Source organism: Ovis canadensis, chromosome 3, assembly GCF_042477335.2.
Source record: "Ovis canadensis isolate MfBH-ARS-UI-01 breed Bighorn chromosome 3, ARS-UI_OviCan_v2, whole genome shotgun sequence".
NCBI lineage: Eukaryota > Metazoa > Chordata > Mammalia > Artiodactyla > Bovidae > Ovis > Ovis canadensis.
The window spans coordinates 161,573,020-161,593,284 of record NC_091247.1 but is presented as its reverse complement, the minus strand read 5'-3'; the positions used below and the strand labels follow the sequence as shown (position 1 = coordinate 161,593,284).

Sequence of the window (20,265 nt, the reverse complement as noted above, 5' to 3'; positions counted from 1 at the left end):
AGTTATTTTATGAGGATTTACTGGTGTGCTTTCTTTCCAGATTTGAAATTTCTTCCTGTGTGAGTTTTTTTTTGGTTGCTTTTTGTTTTGTTTTTACTGTTTAGGAGAGCCTTGCTAGATTTATTAGTAAGAAACAATGTGTTTTTCTGATGATTGTTTCAAACAGGGCTATCAGTTAATAAAGAATAATTACTTTTATTGATTACCTAGGGGCTTCCGTGGTAGCTCAGCTTGGAAAGAATCTGCCCTCAATGCAGGAAACTCCAGTTCGATTCCTGGGTCAAGAACATGCCCTGGAGAAGGGATAAGCTACCCACACCAGTATTCTTGGGCTTCCCTGGTAGCTCGGACAGTAAAGAACCCACCTGCAACGTGGGAGACCTGGTTTCCATCCCATACTTGGGAAGATACACTAGAGGAGCGCATGGGCAACCCATTCCAATATTCTTGCCTGAAGAATCCCATGGACAGAGGAGCTTGGCAGGCTACAGTCCATGGGGTCGCAAAGAGTTAGATATGACCGAGCGGCTAAGCACACACACACATTGATTACCTAAACTGTGTTGGACATGAAATAGGATAATATGCATCATTTTCTCTCCTTTTAAAGATGAAGAAAATAGTGTTAGGAGGGTTAAGTAGGTTCCTCAAAGGTAATATTGTGGTAAAGACAGATTTTGAACCCAGGTTTATGATATATCAAAGCCCACACACAGGTCTACTCACTCTCCAGTATTCAGATGATTCCACTAGGTTTATTTTCTGGCTTTGAAACTCCATACTACACCTTTTTAACAACTCATGTCCTGATGACTATGCCTTGGCATTAAGCTGAAATGACCAAAACCCCTCTGAAGTTCAAACTGACTCAATGTGCATCCACATCTTTGAACATCTGATGAAAATTCTTACATGATGCTTTTTTTAAACACTTCATATAATAGGAAATGCCTTCATATCTTGGTCTGTTAGTGGAATCAGTTTAAGGCAACACTGATAAGACAGGAAAATGATACAAATATTCTAAATCCTCAACTGAAATTCCTAGAGGTTAGCATTAAAATTCTCTCACTTTGTCCTTCCCTCCAACCTCCCCTCGGGCCAGGATTTCCCTCTGGGGATTCTGGAGTGTTGTTCCTTAATAATTCTCATCCTCTTACTTTCTTCTCCTTGCCTACCATTCCTAACTGGCTCTAAGCTTCTCTTTCACCTGTACTCTTTCCTTCCAGTGTCTTCCTTGGCCTTCCTGCCCTGTCTGACACCTCGCCAGTCATTTTGCCACCAGAGTGATCTTTTTCATGTGTCTGTCCTGATGAAAGGCCTTCTCTGGTTCTCTTTTGCTCTCTCAGTCTCCTAATCTCCTATAGCACTCAGTAATCCAGGTAGGCTGAATAATGGTCTTCCAAAAATATCCACGTCACCAGAGCCCGTGAGTGTTCCCCAATATGGTAAAAAAGGACTCTGCAGATGTGACTAAGTTAAGGATCTTGAAAAGGGAAAGGTTATCCTGGATTATCCAGATGGACTCACTGTGAGATCAGCGGGTGAAATCACAAGAGGGAAGCAAGAGGGTTAACTGGAGAGAGCATGGCGATGTGCCAACAGAAGCAGAGATGGGAGTGCATTTCCAGTGCAGGTCCAGGGAATGCTGAGAATGTTGGCAGCCTCTAGAAGCTGGAAGAGGCATGGGATGGAGACTCCTGTAGAGCTTCTAGAAGGAGCTGGCCCTCCCAACACCTTGATGTTAGCTCCTAAAGACTGTTTTGGACTTCTGACCTCTAGGACAGCAGTAGAGTAAAGCCGTTCTCCTAGGCCATTGCATTTGTGGTAATTTGTTACAGCAGCAATAGGATATATATATAAATTCTTTGGTAACCATAAGTTTGTTTTCTATGTCTGTGAGTCTGTTTTCTAAATAAGTTCATCTGTACCTTTTTTTGGAGATTTCACATACAAGTAATATCATACAATATTTGTCTTTGACTTACTTAATATGTCAAACTTACTAGTATGATAAGTTTAGTATGATCTCTGAGTCCATCCGTGTTGCTACAAATGGCAGAATTTCATTATTTTGATGACTGAGTAATATTCCAGTATTTTGTTCTGTGTGGAATATTGGAATTTGTATCCATTCATCTCTCAAGGGATGTTTCGGTTGTTTCCATGTCTTGGCTCTTGTAAATAGCGCCTCTGTGAGCACTGGAGTGCATGTATCTTTTTGTTTTTTAATGGGGGTACAGTTTTAATCACTGTCGTTAAGAACAGTGTGTCCCCTAAAAGTACAGTTCCTGCATTCTTCTTTCCCATTACTTCCCTTTGTATAGTCACACTGGGTGTCCATACTGGCCATGATTTTATTATCTGATTATTACTTAGATACTAATACTGTGTATTTGTGTATATGAACACACACATACTTACAATCTGAGCTTTGTAAGTTCTAGTTGAAGAGGACCTTTACACTAAAACACCATGTATATCTTAAACAGCTATCAACCTGTTATAACTTTTCTCCTTGACCTATGCTTTGTTGACTGGGAGTAAGAAACTGGCTGAACCTCTCATCCTTGTTATACTCTTAAAAGTACTCTGTAGAACCTTACTGTCCCACATGGCAGCCACTAGCCATATATGGCTAATCAACCCTCAGAAGGTGGCTAGTTCTTATTGCAGTGTGCTATCAGGTTAAAATACACACATGATTTTGAGATTTAATACAAGAAATTTCAAAATATCTCATAATTAACTTTTATATTGATTACATGTTGAAATTGTACTATATTGATATGTTGGGTTAAATACAATATATTTTAAAATTAACTTCATCTGTTACTTTTATTTTCTTCAATGTAGCCACCAGAAAATTTAAAATCACATGTGTGGCCTACATTTGTAGTTCATTTTCTGTTTTTACTTGCTTACTTTCTGAGGGTGCTTGTCTGCAGTTGAGCATATCATTTGGCTGTGATGCCTTGGGGAGAGAATAAGAATGTGGGGGAGGAATATATTCACTAATAACCAAAGACCAGTGTCTAGCTCATATAATGTTTAACTACACGGGAACCACTAGTTAAAAGGGAAGACTGTAGATGACACTTTTCAGTAGATTAATGAGTTCTTTGAAATGTGACTGTTATCTATTTTAGAACTTTATTGCATACTTTTCCTCTTTTCAGGATTTTCCCAGAACGGAAAATTTAAGATAGTGTCATCCCTTTTAGAGCAGGGGGTAATTTTTCAGGATCACTGGGGAGAGATTTTAATGAAAACCATCTTTAAAATAGTAGTATTTAGTATTTGAAAGAGTTAGAAACCTTAGAAAAAATTTTTTAATAATATTACCTGGTGTGCCTAAATATAATAGCACTGGAAAAGACATACCAGTTTTGTTTTAATCAACAGATTTGTCAGGATAGCTTCAAGATTATTTTCTTGTTTTATTTGTTTTATAAAGAAAGTCATATAATTAGAAACACCAAAAGTTGCCAGAGCAATAGGATATATTTTGGTATTATTTTTTCCCCTGGGGAGCTGGTACAGGGGCTGTTGGAAGTTGGAAAAGAGGAAGTAAAAAATTCTGCTGCAGCAGAAATTAACACAACTTTGTAAATCAACTGTACTTTGACAAAATAAATAAAAAGAGAATGCTAGGAATCTCCTTTTCATATAATTAAAAGCGTGGACTCAAGTCAGGTAGCCTAGATTCAGAACTCAGCCTTGCCTATTGGCCAAGTGACCATGGGCAAGTTCTGAACCTCTTTTTGCCTCAGTTTACTCCTCTGTAAAACTGAGGTAATAGGACTTAGCTGGTGGCAGAGCGGATTAGAATCCACCTGCCAGTGCAGGGACGCAGGTTTGATTCCTGGTCCGGGAAGGTTCTGCATGCCTTGGAGCAACTATGCCCATGCACCACAACCACTGAAGACCAAGTACCTGGAGTCTGTGCCCTGTAACAGGAGAAGCCACCACAGTGAGAAGCCTGTGCACCAGAATGAAGGGCAGACCCTGCTTGCCACAACCGGAGAAAGCCTGCGCAGTGCAAGGAGCCAGGGAGGCCCAGTGCAGCCAGAAATAAATAGATTTTAAAATTGTGGTAATAATAATACTTACTAGAATTGGTATGAGAATTAAATGAGTTAATTCATATAAAATAGATTAATGCTTGACATAATATTCACTCAACCATATTTCACTATATGGCTATGGGCTCAGTCATGTCCGACTCTTTGCAACCCCATGGACTACAGCACAAGAGGCTCCTCTGTCCATGGGATTTCTCAGGCAAGAGTACTAAAGTGGGTTGCCATTACCTTCTCCAAATATTTCACTATAGTAATACATTATTATTATTATAGTTGTCATTACTTTTATTAGATATCTTACATATGAATAGAAAATTAAATTTTCTAAGCCGTTTATCACTCATACCTTCATCCTTCTGACAGTAAGTGTGAGTATTTTCTTGGCCTCCAAAATCACAGCAGATGGTGCCTGCAGCCATGAAATTAGAAGACGCTTGCTCCTTGGTAGAAAAGCTATGACCAACCTAGACAGCATATTAAAAAGCAGAGACATTACTTTACCAATGAAGGTCCGTCTAGTCAAAGGTATGATTTTTCCAGTAGTCATGTTTGGATGTGAGGGTTGGACCGTTAGGAAAGCTGAGTGCCAAAGAATTGATGCTTTTGAAGTGTGGTGTTGGAGAAGACTCTTGAGAGTCCCTTGGACTGCAAGGAGATCCAACCAGTCCCTCCTAAAGGAACTCAGTCCTGAATATTCAGTGGAAGAACTGATGCTGAAGCTGAAGCTCCAATACTTTGGCCACCTGATGCAACGAGCCAACTGATTGGAAAAGTCCCTGATGCTGGGCAAGATTGAAGGCAGGAGGAGAAGGGAACAACAGATGAGATGGTTGGATGGCATCACCAACTCAATGGACATGAGTTTGAGTGAACTCTGGGAGTTGGTGATGGACAGGGAGGCCTGGTATGCTGCAGTCCATGAGATCACAAAGAGTTGGACACAACTGAGCGACTGAACTGAAATGAAGATGGGTATTTTTTTATACCCTGTTTTCATGATAAAGTCGCTTGACCCAGAAGAGGGTGAGGCACTTGCCCAAGTTCATGGAGGAATTTAGTGACAAAACTGGGATTCTCATCCAGGTCAATGGATTGATTAACAGTTTATCTTTCCCAATAGCCTGATAAGCAGGGCTTTTAAACCCCAGGGGAAGTTACACTGTGATTATACACTGAGGCTCTGAAACTCCCTAGTTACATTGTGAGTTTTCTCTTTGAAATAAACTCCAAGAACAACTCACCCGTGATTGCTTGCAGAGGGCTTGGGGGTGTTTTTATTTTATGTAAAATCCCAACTCTAAATATTTCTCAGCAGAGGGTTATCTCTGCGTTAAAATGGTGGTGTCCTCAACACATTTAACTTTTTAAGACTCAACCCTAAACATCTTTACTATGTAACTTTGTAAAATTTTGTAAAATGAGAACCATTATTATTTTCTCTGCTCCCCTAATAAGGATTTGGATCAACTGAGTTTACTTAGTTGTTTTCAGATATAGAATATGTAATCTCCTTTAACTTTATACTATTACAAGGGGAGAAAATATAGGAGTCAAAGATGGATTGAAGCCTAGCCCTGCAGAATAAGGATATTGGAATATATTTTGCAGGACTATTGTAAGGATTAGAAGTAATATAATAAAGAGGCCAGCCCTTTGGAGGGGACCAGTGATGGTTGTTAGACATGCTATCAAATTTTTACCTATGTACAGGTGGAACTGTATTGTCTTCTACACCAAAAAACATGTGTGAAGAAATCACTAGGGGTTGGAAAATCAAAATGAACATAACTTAGAGCTTTACATATGGAAAAATATTTGGAAGAGTATGCAACAAGTGCTAGAAACATTTATCTCTTGGGGATAGAAAATTAAGTAGGTTTTTAAAATTACATTTTCTAACATACTGCAGTTTATGTGTCTGCTTTTGTTGTAATAAACAACTGTTTTTAAGTTAAAAGAGTCATCTGTATAATTTAATGGAGAGAGGCATGGCAGTCACTCCAGTAGTTTTGCCTGGAGATTCCCATGGACAGAGAAGCCTGGAGGGCTTTAGGCCATAGGATCGCAGAGAGTCAGACATGACTGAAGCAACTTAGAACACAGCACGTCTATTTTTAAAAAGCACGAAAGTAATTTTGCCATATTAACAGGTGTATTCACAAGATGGGTAATTTCCCTCCTTCTTTCTACTTTTATAATCTTGTAAAATGAGTATGTCTTACATGAATGATGGAGAAAATAAAAGAGGATTTTTAATAGGCATGATCACCACCCCCAAAATGGAGTATACAGTGTGTTAGAACTCACAAAAATGTGTATTCTTGAGAAACATGTGAAGATGTTTTGTGACCAACAGTTGTAACAATAATATCAATATTCATAGGTACCATTTGTGGAGAGTTTTCTATGGGAAGCTCTTTTTTTCCATGCATTAGCTACTTTAATTTTCATCACAACCCTATGAAATTGGATTTAATTGAGAAATAAGATTATGTAAATTACCTAAGGTCAGGACTCAGAATTGAGCTTGCCTTTCAAAGGAAAAACAAATCATAGTAGTATGATCATAGTAACAGAGGAAATTTTCACTTATGCTCAGTGGGAGAAATAAAGCTTTCTGCTAAACTTATGACCAAGTTTGTATTGGACCAACTCTTCTCAGCAGCTAACTGTCATGTGAACTTTACCATATACTAAATTTTTTTCTTGATTTTCTCTTAATTGGGCAATTTGAGATTTTAGAGAAGTGGGTAGGATGTTGACTGAATATCTTTTACTTGATTTAAGCTTAAGGGAGAGCATTGCAGAACAAGGTTACAGATATTAATGAAAGGTTTGTTAAGTGAAAAAAGGTGGTGATACTGAAATCTGGATTTGTACAGAGATTCAAGTACAGAGGTTATGGGTGAGTAAATCTGCTCCTATTGTAGTAGGTAATGAACTTGGCAGTAGTCTTCCTTTTAGCCTTTGGTTTCCAGAGTGACTAGAAAAAGATGGTTTTTGAAAGAAGTTTCGTATAAGTATTCATAACCATTTCCCCATAACTGTTAAACCTTTCTTTTCCTTTAAGTATTGATTTCTCATGAGTTGTCTTACACACTGAACTTTTTAATTGGTTGACTTTGCCCTGTCTCTTAAGTGTGCTTAGTCATACACAGTATCTGTGGAAGTTTGATATTTAATTTGAAAAGTATTTCTGTGAGTTCTTTGCAGAGGGGGTAGGGTGCCCCAGTTTATTCATCTTTATATAAAAGCAGCTAGCATGAGTCATATTGTTGGCATTTGATATGTTTTTTGTTGAACCAGTGGAGGGGGTTCTTGTTTCAGTTCAAGGAGACTTCTCTAAAGGTTGGAGTTGCCCAACAGTAGCACAGACTATTCTTGGGAAAGAGATAGTAAGTTCTGGACAGGCTTGGATTCGGGGGGAGTTTGATCACTAGACTCAGTGATTTCTAAGCTTGTTGTACATTTGAGATTCTGTGATTCTTCTTTTCGTCTAACACATGTCCAAAGAGGAGAGAAACAAAATATAAGTGGGAATCACATATTGTCCAGTAGAGCCGTTGATAGCAGTGATAGTTAATGGGATTTGTACCAGCATTGGGAGCAATTGTGCTTTTCTCTGATTCCCAGAGTCAGCATGGACAGTTCTCATATTGAGAAACTGTCCCAATAAGATTAGACTTCAGACCATCCTCCAGATTTAGGCTGAGCCCCAGGAGAGAATTTTCTTAATTCTGAGAATGAGTATGAGAGTTTTAGAAGAAATCCCACTTCACATCCAAGTTACAAAAAGCCAGGAAAAAATATTATTCACTAAATATGCCACCTTAAATGATTGTGATTGGTTTTCCACATATCATTTACATTGTTGCCTGACTCATGAGGGCCCCAAAGTTATCATTAATCTGAATCTTGTTTCTCTTCAATTTCTGACAACTGGAGAAGGTATTAATTTCATCTACAAAGCTTAGAATTTCTGTCATTGATCACAAAATGGTATTCCAGAGGCAAAATCTGGCACAAGGATGGATTTTCAATGGTTTGGACAGAGTTTTATTTTGTTTTAATTAGTTGCTGATATTTTAAAATTTGGTGATTCTACCCCCAAATCAGATTTCTGGCTTCTGTCTAAAAAGGTCAGATTTGGCATATAACTGCATCAGGCATGCTATACAGCAGTCATTACCTGGAGTCTGGTGGCTGGATGAGGTATGTATTCCTGCTTAAGCAATCCTTGTCTTTCCTTGGTATTACATACCCAGCTTGATTCACTCATTTATGGGACTCGTCTGGCCTCTGAAGGTGATAAGTTTGTGACCCTTCCTCTGTAAGTAATGCTCATGCATAGGTCTGAGGACTGTAAGTAGCTATTATTTCAACCTCCGGGAGGGACTGCAGAATAATCTGAAGTGTTTCATTGGGTTTGGGCAGAGTGCTCTGCCTCTGGGAGGATCCCGGCCAGCCAACCCTGTAACCGGAGGGAAGAAGAAATAATGTATTCATCCTGTACTGAACTGCTGGCGTTCAGGAGAGCCACAGGCTAGGCGACGGGGCCTGAAGTGCCCTGCAGACTGGGGCTTGTCTAAGCTCAGGGCGACTTGGCACCTGTGCCAGAGACGGATTCAGTGGAGTGGCAGACGGCTCTGTGCCATGCATTCAGACAGCTTTCTGAATGCCGGCAGCCAAGAGAACATCAGCTGTGCCTGTGAGTAGTGTGGGTTCGCGCCAGAAACATCTAAACTTCAAAGGAAAATAAAATTGTACTGTGGGTCGATGCGGAAAGCTTATGGTCTTACTGAATCGGGCTCATGTTTACAGAGAAGGAAGATGGTACAAAGAATTCTGAGGGACTCTACCAGCTTTTCATGGTTTTCCATTAAATGTTCATCTGATCATTCAGTAAAGACATGTAAAATGCTTATCACCAGACGCTGTATCAGGGAGTCACAATGGGACTACAGAATAAAATGCAACGTAGCTTGTATCATCTTCAGCTCTCTGCAGTGAAAGAAAGTGAAGTCACTCAGTCGTGACTCTTTCCGACCCCATGGAGCCCACCAGGCTCCTCCATCCATGTGGATTTTTCAGGCAAGAATACTGGAGTGGGGTGCCATTTCCTTCTTTCTGATATCAGCTCTCTGTAGCCTTGAGGCCAGAATTAGGATGGCGACAGTGGTAACAAGGGGCTTCCCAGGTGGCGCAGCGGCAAAGAATCCACCTGCCAAAGCAAGAGACTCAAGAGATGCAGAGTCCATCCCTGGGTCAGGAAATCCCTCTGGAGAAGGAAATGGCAACCCACTCCAGTATTCCTGCCTGGAAAATTCCATGGAGAGGAGCCTGGTGAGAGCTACAGTCCATGGGGTCACACAGAGTCGGACACGACTGAGCGACTAAGCGCACACACATTCATAAGCAACCGTGATTTCACTTGGGTTTCTAAAAGGCTTAAAGGGGTGTGTTTTGGGGTGGGAGGGGACCTTACAAATCTGAGGCAACATATACTTTGGTTCTCATAAGGAAAGGATTTTGCTTTGTTTGACCCTGAAATTTTGTTCTTATGCTGGCCCACAACAGAATTCTGATATCTGGAATTATTAAAAGCAGATGTACTCTTCAAAAATCTGAGAGCCTGAAGACAGGCTTGAGGAGACCAAAGCCCTCTCCAAGTTCCTCTGGTGCCCAAGTCTGATTTGTGAATCCGACAGCCTTTGGCACTTGTTTCGTTTTCTTTACCTGCTCCCTTGCCTCCCTCACCTACCTTGCTCCTTTCTCTCTTGTTTTAACATTTTTTAGTATGAACCATTTTTAAAGTCCTTATCAAATTGTTACAATATTGCTTTTATGTTTTATTTTGTTTTTTGGCCTTAAGGCATGCAGGTTCCTAGCTCCCTGACCAGGGATCAAACCCACACTACCAGCATTGTAAGGCGAAGTCATAACCATTGGACGTCCAGGGCGGTCCCCTTTGCTCCTCTCCTATCTCTCTTCTCTGCTTGATTCTTTTCTCTTTGGTTTTCTCAGTAAGCTGTTTCCCCTTACCCTTCTTCTACTCCCCCCTGCTTTCTTTCCCTCAGCCCCTCTGTTTTCACCTTTTAGTACTTCCACTTCTTAGCGAAACCCTGGGGAAACTTAACAGAAGGGGGGATACACAGTGTGAGCAAGGATCTGGGAAGGAAGTTTCAATCAAAAGCAACATGTAGATTGTAGATGCGTGATGAGGGGGAAGGTAGGCAGAAACTAGCTGATCCTGGGTGTTGAAGGGCAGGATTTAGAGCTGTTCGTGCATCCGATCTTGTTTAAAAATGAATCTCTTCCAGGTTAGAGCAGCTAAGAAAGAGTGGATGTGGCAGAGGCAGTAAAGCTAATATTGTGTTTGAAATCCTGTAAAGAACTTATAATAGGGCTTCCTGGTGGCTCAGCTAGTAAAGAATCCGCCTGTCAATGCACGAGACACAGGTTTGATGCCTGGGTTGGGAAGATCCCCTGGAGAAGGAAATGGCAACCTGCTCCAGTATTCTTTCTGGAAAATTCCATGGACAGAGGAGCCTGGTGAGCTACAGCCCATGGGATCACAAAGAGTCAGACACAACTGAGCACACACGTGTGGCCAAGTGCTTACAGAGAGGAGTAAGATGAGTAATGCTAGCGTTTTTACCTTTTTAAACTGCTGCTTTGTAAAGATTCAGTGATACAGTATCTTTTACAAGGTATGCTTTTCAAAGTAAGTTGCAAGACAGTGGACCACAAAGTATGTAAGAAAGGTAAACTATAGGTGTTTTAAATAATTTGCCATTTTAAGCTACTTGCTCTAGGCTGCACTGATTTGGGCCACAGTGAGTCTTCACTGCTGCGTGCAGGTTACTCGCTGGTTGCGGTGTGCGGGCCTCTCATTGCAGTGGCTCCTCTTCTTGCAGAGCACAGGCTCTAGGGCACGTGGGCTTCAGCAGTTGTGACAAGTGGGCTCAGGAGTTGGGTGAACAGGCATAGTTGCCCCAAGGCATCTTCCTGGACCACACATCTAATCTGTATCCCCTGCATTGGTCCTTCTTAACCACAGGAGCACCATGGAAGTCCATTTTAAACTACTTTAATTCAGAATTAGATATGTCTAGTTATAGTGAAATGAAAGGCAATCTCATCACCTTATGGTACTTATAAATCCTTCTGTTCCATATCCTCAGTATTCTACTAAATGCAGCTGATACTACCTTCTCTTATCTAAATTAGTATTAAACACGTTAGAAAAGCTTGTCAAATATTTCACAGACAATATTTTCTGATAATCAGTTATAGAATATATTTCTACAGCTATCCTTTCTAAATGTGATTAATATGCATTTTTTTCTTTTTATAAATTATACAGTTGATTTACAATATTAGTTTAGATGTACAACAGTGATTCGATATTTTTATGCATTACCAAAAAATCACCACAATAGATAAGTCTAGTACTCATCTGTCACCATACAAAGTTACTATAATATTATTGACATGTTCCCTGTGCTGTACATTACATTCCCAGGTGGGAGCGGAGGATGTGCACTTGTTTTTAACTTGTTAAGTAAATAAATTGAAGCATTCTCAATAATGAGAGCTGAGTAAAGATAACACTCCTTATCATTATAGAATATTTACTTTTAAATCCCCTAATAATTGGTCCAGCCCCTGTCTACCTTATGACCCTGAAGTATGTAACAAACTGCCATTCTGGTAAACTCCCTGAACTCTCCAAATAGTCATACCCTGGGGCCTTTGCACAGGCTACTCCTTTTACCCAAAAAGAGTCCAAAATGCAGTACTTGGATGCAGTCTCAAAAACGACAGAATGATCTCTGTTCATCTCCAAGGCAAACTATTCAATATCACAGTTATCCAAGTCTATGCCCCAATCAGTAACACTGAAGAAACTGAAGTTGAACGGTTTTATGAAGACCTACAAGACCTTTTAGAACTAACACCCAAAAAAGATGTCCTTTTTATTATAGGGGACTGGAATGCAAAAGTAGGAAGTCAAGAAACACCTGGAGTAACAGGCAAATTTGGCCTTGGAATGTGGAATGAAGCAGGGCAAAGACTAATAGAGTTTTGCCAAGAAAATGCATGGGTCATAGCAAATACCCTCTTCCAACAACACAAGAGAAGACTCTACACATGGACATCACCAGATGGTCAACACCGAAATCAGATTGATTATATTCTTTGCAGCCAAAGATGGAGAAGCTCTATACAGTTAACAAAAACAAGACTGGGAGCTGACTGTGGCTCAGATCATGAACTCCATATTGCCAAATTCAGACTTAAATTGAAGAAAGTAGGGAAAACTGCTAGACCATTCAGGTATGACCTAAATCAAATCCCTTATGATTATACAGTGGAAATGAGAAATAGATTTAAAGGTCTAGATCTGATAGAGTGACTGGTGAACTTTGGAATGAGGTTCATGACATTGTACAGGAGACAGGGATCAAGACCATCCCCATGGAAAAGAAATGCAAGAAAGCAAAATGGCTGTCTGGGGAGGCCTTACAAATAGCTGTGAAAAGAAAAGAGGCGAAAAGCAAAGGAGGAAAGGAAAGATATAAGCATGTGAATGCAGAGTTCCAAAGAATAGCAAGAAGAGATAAGAAAGCCTTCTTCAGCGATCAATGCAAAGAAATAGAGGGAAACAACAGAATGGGAAAGACTAGAGATCTCTTCAAGAAAATTAGAGATACCAAGGGAACATTTCATGCAAAGATGGGCTCGATAAAGGACAGAAATGGTATGGACCTAACAGAAGCAGAAGATATTAAGAGGAGGTGGCAAGAATACACAGAAGAACTGTACAAAAAAGATCTTCACAATCCAGATAATCATGATGATGTGATCACTAATCTAGAGCCAGACATCTTGGAATGTGAAGTCAAGTGGGCCTTAGAAAGCATCACTACGAACAAAGCTAGTGGAGGTGATGGAATTCCAGTTGAGCTGTTTCAAATCCTGAAAGATGATGCTGTGAAAGTGCTGCACTCAATATGCCAGCAAATTTGGAAAACTCATCAGTGGTCACAGGACTGGAGAAGGTCAGTTTTCATTCCAATCCCAAAGAAAGGCAATGCCAAAGAATGCTCAAACTACTGCACAATTGCACTCATCTCACATGCTGGTAAAGTAATGCTCAAAATTCTTCAAGCCAGGCTTCAGCAATATGTGAACCACGAACTCCCTGATGTTCAAGCTGGTTTTAGAAAAGGCAGAGGAACCAGAGATCAAATTGCCAACATTCACTGGATCATCGAAAAAGCAAGAGAGTTCCAGAAAAACATCTATTTCTGCTTGATTGACTATGCCAAAGCCTTTGACTGTGTGGATCACAATAAACTGTGGAAAATTCTGAGAGAGATGGGAATACCGGACCACCTAACCTGCCTCTTGAGAAATCTGTATGCAAGTCAGGAAGCAACAGTTAGAACTGGACATGGAACAACAGACTGGTTCCAAATAGGAAAAGGAGTACGTCAAGGCTGTATATTGTCACTCTGCTTATTTATCTTCTATGCAGAGTACATCATGAGAAACGCTGGACTGGAAGAAACACAAGCTGGAATCAAGATTGCCGGGAGAAATATCAATAACCTCAGATATGCAGATGACACCACGCTTATGGCAGAAAGTGAAGAGGAACTAAAAAGCCTCTTGATGAAAGTGAAAGCGGAGAGTGAAAAAGTTGGCTTAAACCTCAACATTCAGAAAACGAAGATCATGGCATCTGGTCCCATCACTTTATGGGAAATAGATGGGGAAACAGTAGAAGCAGTGTCAGACTTTATTTTTTGGGGCTCCAGAATCACTGCAGATGGTGACTGTAGCCATGAAATTAAAAGACACTTACTCCTTGGAAGAAAAGTTATGACCAACCTAGATAGCATATTCAAAAGCAGAGACATTACTTTGCCGACTAAGGTCTGTCTAGTCAAGGCTATGGTTTTTCCTGTGGTCATGTATGGATGTGAGAGTTGGACTGTGAAGAAGGCTGAGCGCCGAAGAATTGATGCTTTTGAAGTGTGGTGTTGGAGAAGACTCTTGAGGGTCCCTTGGACTGCAAGGAGATCCAACCAGTCCATTCGGAAGGAGATCAGCCCTGGGATTTCTTTGGAAGGAATGATGCTAAAGCTGAAGCTCCAGTACTTTGGCCACCTCATGTGAAGAGTTGACTCATTGGAAAAGACTAATGCTGGGAGGGATTGGGGGCAGGAGGAGAAGGGGACGACCCAGGATGAGATGGCTGGATGGCATCACGGACTCGATGGACGTGAGTCTGAGTGAACCTCGGGAGTTGGTGATGGACAGGGAGGCCTGGTGTGCTGCGATTCATGGGGTCGCAGAGAGTCGGACATAACTGAGCAACTGGACTGGACTGACTGACCCCTGTCACACTCCTCCTCAGCTGATGTCCTTCTACTTAGCTACTGCACTGGCTCCTGTGTCCTATCAGAGCTTCCCCTGATTCACCTGGGAAGAATGTACTGTTCCTTCCTCTGTCCTCTCAGCACTGTCTTCATGCGTCCATTGTAGGATTTTCAACACTGCCTCAGCTTCCCAGGTGACACAGTGATAAAGAATCCACCTGCCAGTGCAGGAGATAGAAGAGAGATGGGTTCAGTCTCTGGGTTGGGAAGATCCCCTGGAGAAATACATGGCAACCCACTCCAGTATTCCTGCCTGGAGAATCCCATGGGCAGAGGAGCCTGGCAGGCTACAGTCCATAAGGTGCAGTATATGCTAAGTCGCTTCATTCGTGGTTGACTCTGCAACTCCATGGATTATAGCCCACCAAGCTCCTCTGTCCATGTGATTTTCCAGGCAAGAATACTGGAGTGGGTGGCCATCCCTCCTCCAGGGGATCTTGCTGACCCAGGGATTGAACCCGCATCTCTTTTGTCTCCTGCATTGGCAGATGGGTTCTTTACCACTACCACCACCTGGGAAGCCCCAAGACACACACACGCTTTTAAAAAAAACATTAAAAAACAAGTTATTTTTACATGTCTTTAGACCAGGAGCTACCTTGGGAGACCCTGAGGGCAAAAAGCAATGGGTTTATCTTTCTTTCTTCAGAGCACAGCACCTGAAAGTTACTCAGTGTTTGTCAGATGAGAAGCATAAGCATTTTTGTAATCCTTTGCTGGTTGAGCAGACAATGAGAGAATGTTGTTGAATCAGTTTCTGCAGACTATGTGGGTGAAGGTTGAATGTTTGTACAGGACCAAAAATAACTTTTACTATAGAATTTGGCTTTTATAAGAGGATAAAATAGAAGAATATTATGATTATACATAGGTTTTTCTCTCCAATTGGACATTTTCTTTGATGTTTTGAAGGATGAAGTGAAGAGGATTTTTGTTTATTTGGCTGTGCCTCTCAGTTTAAATGTCTTAGTTCCCTGACCAGGGATCAAACCTGTGCTCCCTGCAATGGAAACAGAGTCCTAACCACTGGACCACCAAGGACTTCCCAAGAAGGGAATGAATAGTTCTGCCATTTTAACAAGCTGATTGATGTTCAGTATTTGCTTAGGCCTGAAAAACCTTAAAAGATATGCACATATATAAAATATATGCTGTGTGTGCTCCGTCAGTAAGTCATATCCAACTCTTTGCAACCCCGTAAACTATATATAACCCATCAGGCTCCTCTGTCCGTGGAATATTCCAGGCAAGAATACTGGTGTGGGTTGCCATCTCCTCCTCCAGGAGATCTCCCCTCCCCAGGGATTGAACCCACATCTCCTGCGTTGGCAGGTGGATTCTATACCACTGAGCCACTTGGGAAGCCCAAGTGTCGGGTGTCAGGAGTGTGCGTATATATACATATAACGATATGATTTTTTTTAATGCCATCTCTTTAAGAATTTTGTAGCCTAGGGTTGGAAGATATTTATTCTGTGATCCAGAATTGTGACATCCAGCTGTGAAATGAATGTTAAGGAAGCACAAGTAACTCGGCTACTTTCTGATTTCCTTGTGTCAGCTCCTGAATTAGAGTTCAGGTAGTTCACTCGGAGCCAGAGGTTACTGACTATGAAGTTGCCAGTAGCAATCCCATCAAAGTCTCTAATAGAAGTCTAAGGAAACTTAAATGAACACCTAGATGAAGGTGTTCTCTTACCGTGGAAGTAGACACATAAAAGATATCTTTAATTGAAGATGTTTAAAACATGATTTTCAGTAGATTTAACTGGAGTTTTTTCTACTGTTGACTGAGTAGAGCATTGTTTATAGAGGAAACCTTGTAGGGCTGGATACCAGCAGGACCACGTGGAGCAAAGAATGAAGAGGTATTGTGGCGTGGGTGGTGGGTTGCAGAGAAAAGAGACAGGAAACCCATTTTATGAATTAGCAAAATTTGAGTCCTACGTCCAGATGTGCAGAATGAAGCATTTTAGTAACTAGCTATCTTTATGGAAGCAAACATTCATCAGAGATAGTTATTGAGAATCTATTATGTGCTGTATGGAAACTTAGAGACATGATATTGGTAATCAGATTAATAATCTGTATAGTTCAAAACTCTACAATAATTGGAACATAATAGCAGTAACAGTAATGATTTAAAACAAAAGTAATTGACTTAAATACATAGTTTCCCATAAAGCCAGGACATTTAGAAGTACTAGAGAATTAGCTTTAGCTGCTTAGCTAGTTTTTGTAAAATATTAGGTTTTTAAATATCAATGATAGAAATGAAATTTTTATTGCTTTTCTAAATGATGCTAGACACTTTGCACTTAAGCTTTTATTTGGTGCACTAATAGTTATACACAGCATCTGTATACATTCTAATAAATTATCACTAAGGCTTGGCCTGGATCACTTAGACTTGCTTTGTATAACTGCACATGGTGTATAACTGTTGAGTGCTATAAATTTGCATCATGAACTTTGGAGTTAGACAAGCCTGAATGGGAATCTAACTCTAGTACTTATTCATTGTATGACTTTGGACAAAATACTTGGTCTCTTGCTTTGATTTCCTCATGTATGGAATAGAAGCATTACGTAATAGGATTGCGGTGAGAATTAAATGAGCTAAACTACATCAAGTACTTAGCACAGGATCTGGAACATAGTAAGAATTCAGTAAATAGTCTGCTGTTCAATGTAAATGGTAAATTGCTTGGGAAGTTAAACTGTGTTCTAGTAGATGCTTTAAAATTGTAATTACTGCTTGGGAAATAGCCTTAATTTTAAAAAGCCTCAATTTGCGATTAATTCTGTACAAAAGATTTAAGCTAGTTAAACATTTGTCATTCTTCAAACTTATTTAGAGAAAAACATATGTGGAACATGTTTATGCCGTGAGACTTCATGTTGAATTATTTCAGCAAAGAAAGTCACCATTTAGAGAGAATGCCTTGAACTTTTGTCAGTGACACAGCCATTCCAAAATGTAAATCTTTGGACTCTACAGATCAGTGATTTCTATACACTGTCTTTTTCTGGTAATAAAAATCAATTTACTGGTATGATTTTAACTGTCCTTGCTTGATTATGGGGAAGTTAATGAAGTTCTGCCTCTTGTGCATTCTAAATAAAAGCACTAAATTTAATCATTCAGATCTGTACTTCCTTAAACTGGCCTTTCCAACAATGTAGTTAAACTGCAGTAGTTGATCACTTGAATTTATTGGCTTTCATCCTAGCTAGCTCTCATCTGGGGAAAAAAAAAAAAAAGTGCAAATTTGATTTCTATACTTGACATTAAAACGTTATCTGGGCCAGAATATAATATTTGGCTGTCAAAAGTTATGAAAACTTTTATAGTGAGCTTATTCTAAGATAATACTGAGGTAAATGTCATTTCAAATGAAGATATTATTATGAAAACTTAGAAAAACAAACGCAGTCTGTAAGTGGAGGAGATGTTGTGATACTGACTTTACTTTCATAACCATGCAGTGAGGATTAACTACACTGAGAGGATACCTTATTTTGTTTCGAAAGGACTCAGCATAACTCTACTCCCCCCGCCCTCCAGATATTCAAATATCTGCTCAGATATTGGGGCACTAGGAGGAAGCCATGCTTTGAGCTTAGAATGGAAGCAACCCAATTTCATATATGTCTGTGCTCTTTATTTTGCTTAAGTAGTTGGTGATTTCATAAAGGAGAAAAAGACTTTGTTGTTCTTGGTCAGTTGTCCAGCTGTGCTCGACTCTTGGCAGCCCCATGGACTGCAGCACGCCAGGCTTCCCTGTCCTTTACCATCTCCTGGAGCTTGCTCAAACTCATGACCATTGACTCAGTGATGCTACCCAACCATCTCGTCCTCTGCCATCCCTTTCTCAACCAGCCTTCAGTCTTTCCTAGCATCAGGGTCTTTTCCCGATGCTAGAAATAGACGTTAGGGAGTTATATATTTCATGAAGAAGTAACCTGAAAGATTCTATTTGGTCCGACCACCCTAAGCTTCCTTCTTCAGAACGTTACTCTTCTGGGCCAGGGTATCTTATTTTTAGTTTATTTGTTTAAGGAACTGCTTTTCATTCTGCCAGATTTGCAGAGCCTTCCATATGTTACATATCCTTTAAAGTCGGTGTGGGGCCAACCACTGAAGCTGTCACTACTGACTCCAGTTGCCTGTAGTCTTTTCTGAAAGTCCTTTAGTGTGAGTAATTGACACCATCAAATCTAGGACTTAAATTTTTTTCTTTTCTCAGTCCACGTTACATACTAATTGGCCATTACAGTGTTTGACATGATGAAGAAGTCTTTGTATATCTCATCTCATTGAAGCCTTCCATTTTCTTTGGGAGGGGAATATAGAAGGTATGATTAGTGATCATTTTGCAGTTGAGGAAACATAAGTTCCACAGAGATGATTACTATTCCAAGGTCATATTTCTATAACTGGAACCAGTGTCCTGATACTCTGTATTCTGGTCCATATTTGCCTTGTGTAGAAATCTTAGTTTCCGATCAAGTCAGCCAACTCTTCAAAGACCTTTTCTGATTCCACTTACAGAACTTTTCAGATTCCACTAATCAGAAACTTCATCACTAGAGAACTGTCCTATAGATGAGCTACATTTCCAATTTTAAATGTTCTTTAACAGTCACGTTAAAAAAAGAACAGGTGACATTAATTTTAATACCTTTATAACTGAGTATGTCTAAAATGTTTAATTCTAGCATTAATATAAAAATGTTAATGAGATGCTTTTATGTTCTTTTTTCCCCACACACTAGAATTTTGAAATCCCCTGTGTTTCTTACACCTGCACATCTCAGTTTGGACCAGCTACGTTTCAAGTGCTCAGTGTGACACGTGGCTGCATTGGACAGCACAGCTCTAAAGCTTTTTCTCCAGTGTGGCTGACAATCAGCTTCTCCTCTCTGATAACAGATGATAGGGAAATACTCATTACTTCCACACCAGATGACGGAAATGGTTGATTCATAACTAATTAAAATCATAAGCCTAGGCACAGAAAAATATGGATACCATTCATCCTTGTGAGGGTTTTTGTCAGTGGTGGAATTTGTTTTGCCCGATAATTCATAATTCAAATGAAGACCCCTATTCAATCCCTGGGTCAGGAAGATCCTCTGGAAGAGGGCATGGCAACCCACTCCAGTATTCTTGCCTAGAGAATTGGATTGACAGAGGAGCCTGGTAGGCTGCCGTGGTACAGAATTTTGTGTTTCCAGGGAGCACTAACGGTGAAGAACCCACCTGCCAATGGAGGAGACGTAAGAGACACAGATTCAGTCCATGGGTTGGGAAGATCCCTTGGAGGAGGGCATGGCAACCTACTATAGTATTCTTGCCTGAGAATCCCATGGACACAGGAGCCTGGCAGGCCACAGTCCACGGGCTCACAAAGAGTGGGACACGACTAAGCGGCTGAGTGCACACGCACACCCACGTAGCTTACAAAGGAAACTATTTCATAAATAGTTTGAAAATATTTCAATGCTGCTGCTGCCACTAAGTCACTTCAGTCGTGTCCGACTCTGTGCGACCCCATAGACGGCAGCCCACCAGGCTCCCCCATCCCTGGGATCCTCCGAGCAAGAACACTGGAGTGGGTTGCCACTACCTTCTCCAATGCATGAAAGTGAAAAGTGAAAGTGAAGTCGCTCAGTCCTGTCCCACCCTTAGCGACCCCATGGACTGCAGCCCACCAGGCTCCTCC

The 20,265-nt window shown here is 40.6% G+C and overlaps 1 protein-coding gene across 3 annotated transcripts in view; it reads left to right on the top strand.

The window, feature by feature from the left end:
- Positions 1–20,265, top strand: part of SRGAP1 (SLIT-ROBO Rho GTPase activating protein 1) — a 298,264-nt gene that overhangs the window by 116,226 nt on the left and 161,773 nt on the right. The window contains exon 1 of one of the 3 annotated variants that reach the window (XM_069584750.1): positions 6,722–6,990. The exons of the other annotated variants lie outside the window; for them this stretch is intronic. Coding sequence (XP_069440851.1) covers positions 6,987–6,990 — 4 coding nt within the window. The 5' untranslated portion in view covers positions 6,722–6,986. Of the gene's footprint in view, positions 1–6,721; positions 6,991–20,265 lie in introns of those variants that run through there. 3 annotated transcript variants of the gene reach the window in all.